General features: G+C 42.6%; 1 protein-coding gene across 3 annotated transcripts in view; it reads left to right on the plus strand.

Moving 5' to 3' along the window:
- The window catches only part of LOC311145882 (ral GTPase-activating protein subunit alpha-1-like), a 98,732-nt gene that overhangs the window by 19,341 nt on the left and 66,490 nt on the right, over positions 1–12,901 (plus strand). For all 3 annotated transcript variants that reach the window (XR_014614640.1, XM_084182241.1, XM_084182240.1), the window contains exons 8-17: positions 46–184; positions 4,159–4,373; positions 4,824–5,081; positions 7,503–7,679; positions 7,938–8,009; positions 8,156–8,304; positions 8,597–8,720; positions 9,104–9,273; positions 9,429–9,496; positions 9,661–9,837. Coding sequence is in view for 2 of the 3 variants with exons in the window: in XM_084182241.1 (XP_084038367.1) it covers positions 46–184; positions 4,159–4,373; positions 4,824–5,081; positions 7,503–7,679; positions 7,938–8,009; positions 8,156–8,304; positions 8,597–8,720; positions 9,104–9,273; positions 9,429–9,496; positions 9,661–9,837 (1,549 nt within the window). In the remaining variant the exon portion in view is untranslated. The remainder of the gene's footprint in view (positions 1–45; positions 185–4,158; positions 4,374–4,823; positions 5,082–7,502; positions 7,680–7,937; positions 8,010–8,155; positions 8,305–8,596; positions 8,721–9,103; positions 9,274–9,428; positions 9,497–9,660; positions 9,838–12,901) is intronic.

Here is a 12,901-nt window from a genome sequence, read left to right on the forward strand (position 1 = left end):
GCCAGTTTCATGAGAATCACCCTGTTGTTGTCTTCCCACCTGTAGGCCAAAAGTCTGGAGTGGAAGTGCAAAGACAACCACGAGAAGGGCTTCGCATTCCTGTTTGGAAACTTCAGGAAATATTACCTGCCGCACATATTCCCAACCTTTTCCAAGGAAACCAGTTTGTACAATCCCATACTGGGTGAGGAGACCATTTGAATTAGTATGAGCTAAAGAAACAGAATTACTTATTTTTTTAGACATTCAGTGGCTTGCGAAAGTATTCACCCCATTTTTCCTATTTTGTTGCCTTACAACCTAGAATGAAAATTGATTTTTTGGGGGTTTGTATCATTTGATTTACACAACATGCCTACCACTTTGAAGATGCAAAATATTTTTTATTGTGAAACAAACAAGAAATAAGACCAAAAAACTGAGAACTTGAGCGTGCATAACTATTCACCCGCCCAAAGTCAATACTTTGTAGAGCCACCTTTTGCAGCAATTACAGCTACAAGTATTTTGGGGTGTCTCTATAAGCTTGGCACATCTAGCCACTGGGATTTTTGCCCATTCTTCAAGGCAAAACTGCTCCAGCTCCTTCAAGTTGGATGGGTTCCGCTGGTGTACAGCAATCTTTAAGTCATACCACTGATTCTCAATTGGATTGAGGGGTGGGCTTTGACAAGGCCATTCCAATACATTTAAATGTTTCCCCTTAAACCACTCAAGTGTTGCTTTAGCAGTATACTTAGGGTCATTGCCCTGCTGGAAGGTGAACCTCCATCCCAGTCTCAAATCTCTGGAAGACTGAAACAGGTTTCCCTCAAGAATTTCCCTGTATTTAGAGGCATCCATCATTCCTTCAATTCTGACCTTTTTCCCAGTCCCTGCCGATAAAAAAACATCCCACAGTATGATGCTGCCATCACCATGCTTCACTGTGGGAATGGTGTTCTCGGGGTGATGAGAGGTGTTGGGTTTGCGCAAGACATAGCGTTTTCCTTGATGGCCAAAAAGCTCAATCTTAGTCTCATCTCCTCATCTGCTTATTTTTTTCTTTAAGCAATGGCTTTTTTCTGGCCACTCTTCCGTAAAGCCCAGCTCTGTGGCGTGTGCGGCTTAAAGTGGTCCTATGAACAGATACTCCAATCTCCGCTGTGGAGTTTTGCAGCTCCTTCAGTGTTATCTTTGGTCTCTTTTGTTGTCTCTCTGATTAATGCCCTCCTTGCCTGGTCCGTGAGTTTTGGTGGGCGGCCCTCTCTTGGCAGGTTTGTTGTGGTGCCATATTCTTTCAATTTTTTAATAATGTTCAAAGTTTCAGATATTTTTTTATAACCCAACCCTGATCTGTAATTCTCCACAACTTTGTCCCTGACCTGTTTGGAGAGCTCCTTGGTCTTCATGGTGCCGCTTGCTTGGTGGTACTCTTTGCTTAGTGGTGTTGCAGACTCTGGGGCCTTTCAGAGCAGGTGTGTATGTATACTGAGATCATGTGACAGATCATATGACACTTAGATTGCACACAGGTGGACTTTATTTAACTAATTATTTGACTTCTGAAGGTAAGGTCTTATTTAGGGGCTTCATAGCAAAGGGGGTGAATACATATGCACACACCACTTTTCCATTATTTATTTTTTAGAATTTTTTGAAACAAGTAATTTTTTTCATTTCACTTCACCAATTTTGACTATTTTGTGTATGTTCATTACATGAAATCCAAATTAAAAATCAATTTAAATTACAGGTTGTAACGCAACAAAATAGTAAAAACGCCAAGGGGGATGAATACTTTTGCAAGGCAATGTACTAAAGTAGATTTTAGTTTTGCATTATACTATAGCGGTGCAGTGTGCATAAAGTCCATTGATACCCTTTTGACTCTACTGAGCCGAGCTGAACTAGCCTTGATATACATCAATGTACATGCATACAGTGGGGAAAAAAGTATTTAGTCAGCCACCAATTGTGCAAGTTCTCCCACTTAAAAAGATGAGAGAGGCCTGTAATTTTCATCATAGGTACACGGCAACTATGACAGACAAAATGAGAAAAATAAATCCAGAAAATCACATTGTAGGATTTTTTAATGAATTTATTTGCAAATTATGGTGGAAAATAAGTATTTGGTCAATAACAAAAGTTTGTCAATACTTTGTTATATACCCTTTGTTGGCAATGACACAGGTCAAACGTTTTCTGTAAGTCTTCACAAGGTTTTCACACACTGTTGCTGGTATTTTGGCCCATTCCTCCATGCAGATCTCCTCTAGAGCAGTGATGTTTTGGGGCTGTCGCTGGGCAACACGGACTTTCAACTCCCTCCAAAGATTTTCTATGGGGTTGAGATCTGGAGACTGGCTAGGTCACTCCAGGACCTTGAAATGCTTCTTACGAAGCCACTCCTTCGTTGCCCGGGCGATGTGTTTGGGATCATTGTCATGCTGAAAGACCCAGCCACGTTTCATCTTCAATGCCCTTGCTGATGGAAGGAGGTTTTCACTCAAAATCTCACAATACATGGCCCCATTCATTCTTTCCTTTACACGGATCAGTCGTCCTGGTCCCTTTGCAGAAAAACAGCCCCAAAGCATGATGTTTCCACCCTCATGCTTCACAGTAGGTATGGTGTTCTTTGGATGCAACTCAGCATTCTTTGTCCTCCAAACACGACGAGTTGAGTTTTTACCAAAAAGTTATATTTTGGTTTCATCTGACCATATGACATTCTCCCAATCCTCTTCTGGATCATCCAAATGCACTCTAGCAAACTTCAGACGGGCCTGGACATGTACTGGCTTAAGCAGGGGGACACGTCTGGCACTGCAGGATTTGAGTCCCTGGCGGCGTAGTGTGTTACTGATGGTAGGCTTTGTTACTTTGGTCCCAGCTCTCTGCAGGTCATTAACTAGGTCCCCCCGTGTGGTTCTGGCATTTTTGCTCACCGTTCTTGTGATCATTTTGACCCCACGGGGTGAGATCTTGCGTGGAGCCCCAGATCGAGGGAGATTATCAGTGGTCTTGTATGTCTTCCATTTCCTAATAATTGCTCCCACAGTTGATTCCTTCAAACCAAGCTGCTTACCTATTGCAGATTCAGTCTTCCCAGCCTGGTGCAGGTCTACAATTTTGTTTCTGGTGTCCTTTGACAGCTCTTTGGTCTTGGCCATAGTGGAGTTTGGAGTGTGACTGTTTGAGGTTGTGGACAGGTGTCTTTTATACTGATAACAAGTTCAAACAGGTGCCATTAATACAGGTAACGAGTGGAGGACAGAGGAGCCTATTAAAGAAGAAGTTACAGGTCTGTGAGAGCCAGAAATCTTGCTTGTTTGTAGGTGACCAAATACTTATTTTCCACCATAATTTGCAAATAAATTCATTAAAAATCCTACAATGTGATTTTCTGGAAAAAAAAATCTCATTTTGTCTGTCATAGTTGCCGTGTACCTATGATGAAAATTACAGGCCTCTCTCATCTTTTTAAGTGGGAGAACTTGCACAATTGGTGGCTGACTAAATACTTTTTTCCCCACTGTACATATGTACATACATACATGCATACATACAGTGCATTCGGAAAGTATTCAGACCCCTTCCTTTTTTCCACATTTTGTTACATTGCAGCCTTATTCTAAAATGGATTAATCGTTTTTTTCCATCATCAATCTACAGACAATACCCCATAATGACAAAGCAATAACAGTTTTTTATAAATGTCTGCTATTTGTTTTTTTTATATATATAAATAAAATATCACATTTACATAAGTTTTCAGACCCTTTACTCAGTACTTTGTTGAAGCACCTTTGGGGTCAAGGGGTCTGAATACTTTCTGAATGCACTGTACATACTCCGACATTGCTCGTCTTAATATTTCTATATTTCTTAAGTCCGTTCTTTTCATTTTAGCTTTGTGTTCGTTGTTGTGTATTGCTAGATATTAAAGCACCATTGGAGCTAGGAACACAAGTATTTCGCTACACCTGCAATAAAATCTGCTAAATATATGTATGCGATCAATACAATTTGATTTGATTTGACCATATGCTTGAACCATGTTGGAAAGAAAATATCAGAGCCAGCACAGTACGGGTAGCACAATGATGTGAAAAGGGTAATAGCGAAACATCTGCATTCTCTATTCAATCTCTCTGTCTGTCCCCCCTCCAGAGGTTCCATCAATGAGACCAAAGCCTTACTACAGTGTAGTGAAGAGAGACCCAGAGACCAACGAGGCAGTGTACTGTACCAAGGAGAGCCTCCTCAACGCCCGGGTCATCTTCATCCGCTGGCTGGTGTCCTTCTGGCTGGAGCCACGCTCCAACACTGGAACACACATCCCTGGGGTGGATGGAGAGAGGGAGAGCGTGCCAAAAAACATCCAGGTAATCATTGTACTACACCCACCTGAGGGGAGAGTTTGCCAGTGTTAGCACAACGTATATATTATATCTAGGTACATGGATGGAACTTTTGGGCACTGGCCAGCCGGGCTACTGGACAACAATCTTTACTAGCCCTTGTCCAAATGTTGTGCCATGCAATATTTTCCATCCCTGTCTAGGTATCATAGAGAGAGTGTGCCAAAAAACATATAGGTAGGTCATGCAGGCAGCAGCACACCTGAGGGAAGGTAAGAGGTATGAAGGGTTAGCATAATTATATCTTCACATTAAACACAGCCTCTGGGACAGCTTTTGAGTTGTGGTATTGCTCAGTCTGTGGGTTTTACTAGTGAACCTCCAACACATGCATTGTGTTACATATATTTACCAGGCCTTATCGAAGCTGTAACGGTGGTCACTGATGATTGTGTTTCTCTGGATGTCTTCCAGAGGGCAGCAGCTGGGCTGGCAGCGCGGGGACATGGGCTGGGGGAGGACTTAGGCCCCAGGGCAGACAGCCTGGATGGAGGGATGGGTTGTGAGCAGGAGCAGTCCCACTCTAACACCTCCACCTTGACCGAGAGGGAGCCCAGCTCCTCCAGCCTGTGTAGTATGGACGAGGAGCACCTCACTGACATGGAGGTTGTGAGAAGAGTCCTCTGTTCCTCCAGGACCAACGTCAACTTCATCACTGAGATTTTCCGACAGGTACAGCACACTTACTCACACAGTACATTGTGTTTTGCTCATTGTAATAAATACATTTCACACCTTGGGATCAATACATTTCTACTACTACTACTGGGTCGTTACACAAAATCCCCTTTTGGTCCTTTAAAAAATATTTTAAGTAGAAATTGGGCACCAATATTGAATTGTAAAGGCCTGTTATATTAAAGCTGCACTATGCCGATATTGCTCCGCCATTTCCTAGTTGCTAAAATTATAATAGCCTAATTTTCAGTTTATGTATTTGGTATTTTGTGGTATTTTATTAGGATCCCCATTTAGCTGTTGCAAAAGCAGCGGCTACTCTTCCTGGGGTCCACACAAAACATGAAACATGACATAATACAGAACATTAATAGACAAGAACAGCTCAAGGACAGAACTACATAATATATATTTTTTAAAAGGCACATGTAGACTACATACACACAAACTATCTAGGTCAAATAGGGGAGAGGCATTGTGCCGTGAGGTGTTGCTTTATCTGTTTTTGAAACCAGGTTTGCTGTTTATTTGAGCAATATGAGATGGAACGATGTGACAGTGTAGAGAATCATTGTACCATCTAAACCACTGTGAAATATATTTTCCATAACCCAAAATATTGTATTTTCAGCTGTTTGAAGCTGGTGTACAAACCGAAAGTAAAAGACGCAAAAAAGAAATGTAAGAACGGGAAGCATAGATATAGCGCGCATAGAATCTATTTACAGCTTCTTAGACTTGCTTTTAATGAGAACGACAGATCTATCTCACATTTCTATGTGAATTTGGTTGGGTCGCCCAATAAGTTACATATTGCAGCTTTAAATGAAGTGCCCTTTAATATAGACCACATGGAAAATTCATTAAATCCGATTTTTTTAATATGAATAAAGACTTGCTAAAGTGCCAATATTCAGCAGTTTGACATGTACCTCTGTGCCCTTTGTGACTTCTAGAAAGATTTTAACCCACTTAACCCCCAATTTTCTCCACTAGTTTTCCATCCAATTTGCGAGAGTTTTTCATGCGACTATTCTAAAATCCGAATAAAGAAAATATGCGCATTTTCCCACCAGTGGATTGTTTCCACCAAACGGACTTGTTGCAGATAAAAATCAGTGTGTGATTACGTATTGCACACAATGTACTTTTTTCACTTAAGTTTTCATAAACCTAATAAATATCTAACGTTCAGTGTGTTCCCATCTCATTTTCAACTCTACCGATAGTTTTGTCACACTGCGTTAAATAGCAAATGTGCCTACTCTGGTCTTGGCATGTCACCACCCTGTGAAGTTCATCATAAGTTATTTCATCTGTAACCTAATAAACTGCATGGTTTCCCAAGTCGTAGTGGGAGGACCACACACCATATCATCGCGTGACTCCAAGTTTACTTCGATATGATGGTTCAATATTTGCGCATAAAGGTGTTTCCACTGCCATTTCTCACTTAATAATTTTACCGATACAAAAAGATCCCACCATGTCGAACGAACAAATTATCTGTCGGCATTTATACAATTGTACTGAAAATTCCTGTTTCCATCACAGATGTCGTGATTTTCTTTTCTTCTTTTCGGTATGACTTTATTCGCATAACAACTGTGGATGGAAACGTGATTAGTGTATAGCCTTAGTTATTTCGTTGTTTTGACAAAGTCATTTCTAAAGATGATTTATTTCATGTGATTAGTGCTTCATTGTAAGGTCAAAAAAACCTGTCCCTCATTTTAAGGTCACTTGAACTGAACTCTTGTTTTAATATGGTAAAACGTCCTTTTTAAATAATGTTTTCAAAAGAAACATTGAACATCTAATAGTCAAATCATAGTGTAAAAGCAGGTGAGCTGGTTCTACTCTTTTTGGCAGTTTCTGGTGTTTTGTGGTGGAAAACTGAGTGGGTCGAGCATAACACATCAACTATTACTCATAGATAGACAGGCTAGACATTTCTTAAACATTTTTGTGAAGCTTGCATTCAATTGCCCCTTCCTGTTGCACACAACCTTCCATTCTCCAAGGGGATTTATGGCTGATTTTAAGATGAAATCGCCAACCCTTTAACTTTATTTGGCACTTACTATATATTTTCTTTTTTATTTAACCTCTTGAGATGGGAAAACATGTTTTTTAATAAGTTGAACGTGATGTTCATGACAGAATGTTAAAATGAGGTGAAATCAAACGTTTTCTCAAAGTTACACTACCCAAAAGGGACTACTGCAGGAGCTACTGCTACTACTACTGCTACTACTGCTACTTCTACTGCTACTGCTACTGCTACTACTACTGCTACTGCTACTGCTACTGCTACTGCTACTGCTACTGTTACTACTACTACTACTACTACTACTACTACTGCTCCATTTTAATCCAGCACAGTGACATTGTTGTGTTGTCCTCTCTCCTCAGGCCTTCCTGTTGCCGATGTGTGAGGCTGCAGCCATGAGGAAGGTCGTGCGGGTGTACCAGGAGTGGTTTGCCCAGGAGGACAAGCCTGTGTTTATGAGGGAGCTGGAGGAGGAGAGGATATTTTCTACTGCTGGAGAGGTTAACCTGGAGCCTGTACCCCTGCAAGGCCAAGAGGAGGTGAGGGCTGGAGCTAGGGCTCTGGGTGGGTGAGGATGGAACCACAAGGGTCCTATTCATTAGGGCACACTAAGGAAAACCATTTGCAATGGGAAACAAAAATGAGTCCAGGTAGTCACTCATGTTTCAGTCTGTTTTCTTACGTTTGGTAATGAACACGACCCTCAAGACCAAGAAGTAGACATGATGGAGCCTATCTTCATGGTCTCTCAGTCTAACACATGTTGTGTATTTGCTCTTCTTTCTGTGTCCTCTCAGAGGGTGAATAAAGTGTCTGAGAAAGAGCTGCTTGAGTACAGTGTGCATGCAGGTGTTCAGACAACTCTACAGGTATGTTCTATTGGCCAACACACACACACTATGCAGAATAGGCAACCATATAAAGTAGTTCTGTAATGATCACTAACTTCCATCCAATACTGTCCAGTTCAATGCCTTTGTTCACCACCGTCATCTCCCTCTTTCTTCCACCCCAGGTGTTTGTCACCAACTCGGCCAATGTGTTTCTGCTGGAACCGGCCAACGAGCTGAAGATGCTGCTGGAGGAACATGTTGACATGTGCAAGAGAGTCCTTAACATCTATCGCAGCCTGGTCATGCATGAAACCATGGACCAGAAGACATGGTACAGCACAACACTAACTGAGCAGCCCATGGGTTTTAATGAGGAAGTGTAGCATACATTTACGGCCAGACCCAATTTGTTCCCTACAACTCCCATTAGCCCTAACCCTTCAACGTTTGCAGATCTGAAGGGTATGGATAGGTATAAGCAGTGTAGTGGGGGAGCTTACATATGATTTCTTATACCTATAGAAGAGTTAGGGCCAAGGTGGAGTGGTAGGGCCTTTCCACTTTTTGTGCAACATATCCCTATTTGACCACTTCTCACTTGTGATGTGTCTGTCTGTCTGCAGGGAGCAGATCCTGCTGGTGCTGCTGAGGGTGACCGAGTGTGTGATGAAGAGACCTCCCTCCATCATGCCCCACGGCAAGAAGAACATGACCCTCTCAGGGAGACTGGCCGGGGCAGTCTTTCAGGTACCCAGCGTAGCACTCGCAACATACAGTGTGTACGTCCCAAATGGCACCCTATTCCCTATATAGTGCACTACTTTTGACCAGGGGCCCATAGGGCTGTTGTCAAAACTACTGCACTATAGAGGGAAGAGGGTGCCATTTGGGACAGACACTGTGACTAACCACATGAGGGCGCTTTCTCAATGGTCTTATCTTGATTCCTTGAAACATCTCCTCGCTTCCCGCTGACAATTAGAGAATAATTTGGGAAAGGACAGAAGAGGAGGACACAAGGAATCGGGCAAAGACTTTTGAGAAAGCCTCCATAACCTTCCTCCACATGAAACCTAACAAAGGGATGTTTCTACTTTTCATGCTAGTCTTTCTGCCTCTTCCTCTGGTAGACCCTGATAGTGGCGTGGATCAAAGGGAACCTGAACGTGTACATCTCCAGGGAGCTGTGGGACGACCTGCTGGCCGTGCTGTCCTCACTCACCTGCTGGGAGGAGCTGGTCACAGAGTGGTCCCTCACTATGGAGACGCTCACCAAGGTTCTGGCCCGCAACCTGTACAGGTAAAAACAGGAGAGAACGTGCTCAACACACACGCACTGAGGAAGGCGAAAGCCGAAGTGTTTTGTTAAGACATGTTGAAAAGAAAATAATATTAAACAGAGGTTCAAATTGTAACTCAATCTAAGTGAGTGCTGGCCCCTTTTAAACGTTTCAGTCTGGACCTCAACGAGCTGCCCCTGGACAAGCTGAGCGAACAGAAACAGAAGAAACACAAGGGAAAAGGTACAACTCTGTCACTGCTTTACTCACTCTGATGGACACACTGCTTCCTCTCTCCATCACTCTATCTCTTTCCCTCCCTCTCCCTTCCTCCCTCCCTTTCTATTGAACACTACAGCGACGTACCAACCTGTACCCGATCTTTCCCTCTCTGTGTTGGTCACTAGGGGGAGCTCACGAGGGCCAGAAGATGGCTGTGGACCGTTCGTTCTCTAAGGGCTGGAGCAGGGACCAGCCTGGGAGTGGGAGCGGCCAGGCAGCAGCCATGAGGCAGCGCAGTGCCACCACCGCTGGCTCCCCGGGCATGGAGAAGGCCAGGAACACCATACGCCAGAAGACTGTGGGTTAGTGTCAAGCCATCATATTTATCAGGGGAAACTATGTCTACATATTGGAGGGTTGGTTGTCTTAACCTCGTGTCAAAGTGTTTATGGTATCTTTTATGGATTGTTTAAATTGCTGAATGTAATGGTTCCAGTAGATCTATACATGGCGCATTTTAAGGTTTTGGTGTGATAGCCAATGCTACTATTAACTGTCGTCAAATTGACCTAGGCAAGTTATTCTTATTTTAGCCATTTAGAAATAATCAATTCAATGGGAAATGGGTGCTGTGTAGGAGTCCTCCAGTGAAGAATCGTTAAACTGAGCAGGAGGGTTGTGTTGGCTCACGGAGGGCTCTGTGACCTGGCTCCTGAGGTACAGACAACCAGACAGACAGCCACCTGCCTCCACACAGCAGCTTGTCACCTTTGCCTTTTCCTTGTCCTCCTCTCTCTGAAGGTCACTGCTCTCTGCCTTGCTGTCACCGTCCTCACTTTCCCCCCTCACTTTCTCACCTTCTCTCCTTCTTCCTCTCTCCCCCTTTTTACCTTCCCCTTGTTTCTAAACACCTTTTCTATCCATTTCCTCTCTGTCCCTCTATTTCATGACCCCCTACCCTTCTCTCTTTTATTATCCTCTCTCCATCCCCCTTACTTCTTTCACCTCCCCTCCCTCCTTTTTCTCCTTCCTCTCCTCCCTTCTCTCTTCTCTCTCTGTGGTGGCCGTCCGTCCCTCAGCCATGCGTAGCTGCTCTACGGGCGACAGCCTCCTGTCCCAAGCCTTTATCCGCAGCGCTAAAAGTGCCCCTGTCCTCATCCATCACCACTACCCTCTCCTGCCTGACTCTGTCCTCACTCCCCTAGCTGACAAGCTGGCAGGTAGAGCCCACTACTCTACGCCTGTACCTGTGTCTCTATCTGTATCTCCACCAACTTCACTTCTTCACTCACTATCTGTGTGTCTTTGCATACACCACCGTTCAAAAGTTTGGGGTCACTTAGAAATGTCCTTGTGTTCGAAAAGAAAAGCAATTTTTTTGGTCCATTAAAATAACATCAAATTGATCAAAAATACAGTGTAGACATTGTTAATGTTGTAAATGGCTATTGTAGCTGGAAACGGCTGATTAAAAAAAAAAATGGAATATCTACAAAGGCGTACAGAGGCCCATTATCAGCAACCATCAGTCCTGTGTTCCAATGGTTGTTGTGTTTGCTAATCCAAGTTTATCATTTTATTTTTATTGGCCAGTCTGATATATTGCTTTTTCTTTGCAACTGCCTAGAACGCCAGCATCCCGGAGTCGCCTCTTCACTGTTGACGTTGAGACTGGTATTTTGCGGGAACTATTTAATGTAGCTGCCAGTTGAGGACCTGTGAGGAGTCTGTTTCTCAATCTAGACACTAATGTATTTGTCCTTTTGCTCGGTTGTGCACCGGGGCCTCCCACTCCTCTTTCTATTCTGGTTAGAGACAGTTTGCGCTGTTCTGTGAAGGAAGTAGTACACAGCGTTGTACGAGATCTTCAGTTTCTTGGCAATTTCTCGCATGGAATAGCCTTCATTTCTCAGAACAAGAATAGACTGACGAGTTTCAGAAGATAGTTATTTGTCTCTGGCCATTTTGATCCTGTAATCAAACCCACAATTGCTGATGCTCCATATACTCAACTAGTCTCAAGAAGGCCAGTTGTATTGCTTTTTTAATCAGCACAACAGTTTTCAGCTGTGCTAACATAATTGCAAAAGGGTTTTCTAATGATCAATTAGCCTTTTAAAATGATAAACTTGGATTAGCAAACACAATGTGACATTGGAACACAGGACTGATGGTTGCTGATAATGGGCCTCTGTACGCCTATGTAGATATTCCATTAAAAATCAGCCGTTTCCAGCTACAATAGCCATTTACAACATGAACAATGTCTACACTGTATTTCTGATCAATTTGATGTTATTTTAATGGACCAAAAAATTGCTTTTCTTTCGAAAACAAGGACATTTCTAAGTGACCCCAAACTTTTGAACGTTTGAGTGTATGTGTGTATGCAATGTTTTATATGCTTGCGACTCCACACAGCCTGCATGTCTTTTGGGGGGGGGGGGTGCTCTTGTTTGCTGCCATGCCATTTCATAAACAAAACTGAAAGGATATATCTCTCAGGTCTAGACTCTGGGGGTGTGTTGTTTTTAGTTTGTTGTTATTGTTGGTGTTTTCCCTGCATGTGGTTTGGTGTCTATCCCCATTCCCTATCAATTGATGGTTTTGATGACATCTGCTCAAAATGACAGATATTGTCAACCCAGAGATGATTTTTGGATGAATTCTCATTTGGTGTTATTGATGTATTCTAATTAGTCATTTTCCTCTGCTGCAGTTGTTTTGTCTTTGATGATAAGGATATTATTTGATGCAACTGAAATATTAATTTATTAACCATGAAAAGGAATGCTGTTTTTGTCATGTTTTGTCTACCATTGTTTTTGTATCCGTGAACATGCGTACATAAGATGGTTGGTGCTCCTGGGTCCAGCGATATTTGGTTAGAATAAACCATTGATACAAGCTTGCCTGCCTTCAACCACCTGATCCTCTAATCATTTACACAGATATACAGGTGCAGCTCAATAAATTAGAATATTGAGGAAAGGTTATGTATTTTCAATAATACAATTGACAAAGTGAAACTCATATATATCGTGGATTAATTACACAAAAAGTGAAATAGTTCAAGCCTGTATTTGTTTTAATCTTGATGATTACAGCTCATGAAAACCCCAAATTCAGTATCTCAGAAAATTAGAATATTGTGAAAACTGTAGACTCAAGGTGTCACACTAATCAGCTAACTTACTCAAAACACCTGCAAATGTTTCCTGAGCCTTTAAATGGTCTATCAGTCCAGTTCAGTAGGCTTCACAATCATGGGGAAGACTGCTGACTGGACAGTTGTGCAGAAGACAGTCATCAACACCCTCCACAAGGAGGGAAAGCCTCAAAAGATCATTGCTAAAGAAGCTGGCTGTTCAGAGTGCTGTATCCAAGCATATTCATGGAAGGAAGAAGTGTGGTAGGAAAAGGTGC

Source organism: Coregonus lavaretus (assembly GCF_964263955.1).
Source record: "Coregonus lavaretus genome assembly, chromosome: 18".
Classification (NCBI taxonomy): domain Eukaryota; kingdom Metazoa; phylum Chordata; class Actinopteri; order Salmoniformes; family Salmonidae; genus Coregonus; species Coregonus lavaretus.